General features: G+C 48.1%; 1 protein-coding gene across 3 annotated transcripts in view; it reads left to right on the plus strand.

The window, feature by feature from the left end:
* Shmt1 (serine hydroxymethyltransferase 1) overlaps positions 1–3,404 on the plus strand; it is a 20,321-nt gene that overhangs the window by 10,455 nt on the left and 6,462 nt on the right. For all 3 annotated transcript variants that reach the window (XM_026780343.1, XM_005349930.1, XM_005349931.1), the window contains 2 exons: positions 444–525; positions 1,821–2,033. In XM_026780343.1, coding sequence (XP_026636144.1) covers positions 444–525; positions 1,821–2,033 — 295 coding nt within the window. The remainder of the gene's footprint in view (positions 1–443; positions 526–1,820; positions 2,034–3,404) is intronic.

Here is a 3,404-nt window from a genome sequence, read left to right on the forward strand (position 1 = left end):
CGAAAAACAAAAAAAAAAAAAAAAAAAAAAAAAAAAACCAGCAAATACTCTTATCTGCTGAGCTATTTCTTCAGCCTTTGTCTTTATTATTTTGGTTGGTCAGGCTGACTTTGAACTCAGGACAATCCTTCTGCCTCAGCTAGTAGCTAGGATTATAAGCTTGGCTGTGCCTTTCTCATTTCCTGGACTTTTTGTTCTGTAGCATAATGTAGTACCCAGGGCTAAGACTCCCCCTTATCCTGAGACCCCTGTGAGAGCTTCCAAGTCTGTGTGGGAACTGAATACATTTTATACCCTTTTATACCCTTGTGCAAACGGAATACATTGCCCTGCCCCAGGTCCTGGTCTGTGTTGTGGCAGGTTGAATGTGCTCAGGTGGATGGGCAGGGGGCACTGTGTGACCAGAGGAAGCGGCCAAACTTGTGTTTTTGTGCTCCCGACAGGTGCACCCAGACACTGGCTACATCAACTATGACCAGCTGGAGGAGAATGCCAGCCTCTTTCACCCGAAGCTAATCATTGCAGGTGAGCGGCAGTTGGAAGCAGTTTGGTTCCTGGGCAGGGCCTCTGCCTCCTCCAGAGAAAGTAAAGATATCGCGTCCTCCATCTCACTGTGCAGAGATCAGACTTGAGACACATTCTGTCCTTTTTAAGACTTGGACTGGCTATTTTTTGAGCCAGGCTGCTGCCATCTTCATGAGGTCAGCTGTGCCTGCTTTCCAGGGTCCATCTTGATTGGGTCTGTGGACAGTTGACATTTGCCCTATTTAAAGGAGAGCGCCAGAGGGTCATTGAACCCTCACCCGAGTGTCAGGCAACTTTTCCCGGCCATTTGTGCAGTTCGGCCCCAAGTGCACGTGGCCTCCATGGGAGGCTAGAGTAATAGGCTGAGGAAGGCTAGGGGAAGAGAGCTTTCTTTATGCTGTTGTGAGGAAGCCGTCCATGCTGGCGAGGACTTCCCAGTGCAACTGCATTTGGATCACCTACACTTCTGTCACTAATTTCTCACCCATAAGTAAGCCCAGGAAGCTCTGGTTTCCCAGGGTGAACTTGTACTTTGGTTTGTTATTGGAACCACATGAGGGAAAAGTAGACCTTGTTCACATCCCTCTCAGACAAGAAGTTTTATTTTGGTTGTTTGGTTTTTTTTTTTTTCTTTTTCTTTTTTTTTTCTTTTTTTTTTTTCTTCCGAGACAGGGTTTCTCTGTGGTTTTGGAGCCTGTCCTGGAACTAGCTCTTATAGACCAGGCTGGTCTCGAACTCACAGAGATCCGCCTGCCTCTGCCTCCCGAGTGCGTGCGCCACCACCGCCCGGCTGTTTTTATTTTTCAAGAAAGGGTTTCTCTGTAGCTTTTGGAGCCTGTCCTGGAGCTAGCTTTTGGTAAACCAGGCTGGCCTCGAATTCACAGAGATCTGCCTGCCTCTGCCTCCCAAGTGCTGGGATTTAAGGTGTGCGCCACCACTGCCCAGCTTTCAGACAAGAAATTTTAACAGCTTGCCATCAGTAGTGTTTAGTGCATCAGTGATTCAAGCCTTATATTTTTCTTATCATGTATAAAAACACAGGGGTGGTTTGGTTTTGTTGTATTAGTTTATTGTTTTGAAACAAGTTTCATTGTGTAGCCCTGGCTGGTCTCAAACTTCCAAGGGCTGGGATTAAAGGTATGCACCACCACACCCAGCTCAGAGATGGTTTTGAGGGCACACTACACATTGTCCTCAAAGATCAGGGAGGAATCTCCTTGCAGATGTGTACATTAGAGGCCAGCTCAGCTGCCCTGGACACCTTTGATGTTACCATGTCATCTCCTCTGTCTCAGGGACCAGCTGCTACTCTCGGAACCTGGACTATGCACGTCTGCGGAAGATTGCTGATGACAATGGGGCGTATCTCATGGCAGACATGGCACACATCAGTGGGCTGGTGGCGGCTGGTGTGGTACCCTCCCCTTTTGAACACTGCCATGTGGTGACCACCACAACGCACAAAACCTTGAGAGGCTGCCGTGCTGGTATGATATTCTACAGAAAGGGTAAGTGCCTACATGCTGGGACAGGCAGAGGGTGGGCTAACGTTTCCTGTATGGAAGAAATCAGGAAAACTCTGGACTGTGACTCTGGAAAAAGATCAGGATCTTGTACCTGGGAATAGTCTCAGGGAAGAGCAGTTATGGGCTTTGAAGGAAGCTCCAAGTCACAGCTCTATAGAGGACAGAGGACCACTTTTGAAGCTGGTTTTCTCCTTCCATTGTGGGATCCAGGGATTAGACTGACAGGTTTGTACAGCAAGCACTTTGCCTGCTGAGCTGTCTTCATGGACCTTATAAAGAAAGACTCACTGGGGTTGGTGTGGTACACGCCTATAATCCCAGCTTGAAACAGGAAGGTCAGAGGCCGGCCTGAGACTTTGTCTCTACAGGGTGGGGGGGCGACAGTGAGACCAACACTGACACCCAATAATAACTAAACTATAAAGCATTGATACAGGAGGTTGGCATGGCGGTGCGGTGGTACATATCTGTAATCCCATACTTTGAAGGCACAGGCAGGAGGCAGCTGCAAGTTTAGGGACCGCCTGATTATCATAGTAAGTTCTAGTCCAGCTAGGGCTAGGGATTTCTGAATCATGTTTCATGCATAAAACAAATAGAAATAACTTCTGTGTGAGTTTTATCGTTTTAGTAAGGTGTTTCTCTTCCCACTTCCTTACACCCCACCTTTGCATATACTCCCCTTATTCTGGAGTTCCCACAATGGTGAAAATTATATCAACAGTGATGTAGCCCATAGCCTTGCAGCAGCAGGGATATTAGCCTTCCAGTGTCTTACCCTGGTGGGATCTTGAGGGCAAGTCCTAGTCAGGTGCTGCCTCAGTCTTCAAGGTCCTGCAGCCTCTGAGGACTTTTGTCAGCTTGCTTGGAGTTGTAGAGTTGTTAGTTTGTTTTTTGTTTGGTTGTTTTGGTTTTGAAACAGAATCTCATGCTGTAGCACAATCCTGTCTCAGCCTCTCAAGTGACCAGATTATAGGTGTGAGCCAATAGGCTAGGTTCCTGGGTTGGCATTTGAGGAGACCTTTGTTGTGTCTGCTGTGTTCAGTGGATTTGTTGGCCCTCAGCCAGTAAGAGTAGATCTGGCATTTTTGCTGCTGTGCCATCTCTGGCCACTGGCGGCTTCTCTGGGTCTTGTTTCCTCATCTCTAGAGCAGAGAGTGCTGCAGTAGCATCCATGCCTCTAGACTGTTTGGGGGATTCAGTGAGTTGACATCAAGTGCTTCTGTAGCCAAACTTGGCTTACAAGAATATGTAGGTGAGCCGGGCGATGGTGGCGCACGCCTTTAATCCCAGCACTCGGGAGGCAGAGGCGGGTGGATCTCTGTGAGTTCGAGACCAGCCTGGTCTACAGAG

Source organism: Microtus ochrogaster, chromosome 7, assembly GCF_000317375.1.
Source record: "Microtus ochrogaster isolate Prairie Vole_2 chromosome 7, MicOch1.0, whole genome shotgun sequence".
Classification (NCBI taxonomy): domain Eukaryota; kingdom Metazoa; phylum Chordata; class Mammalia; order Rodentia; family Cricetidae; genus Microtus; species Microtus ochrogaster.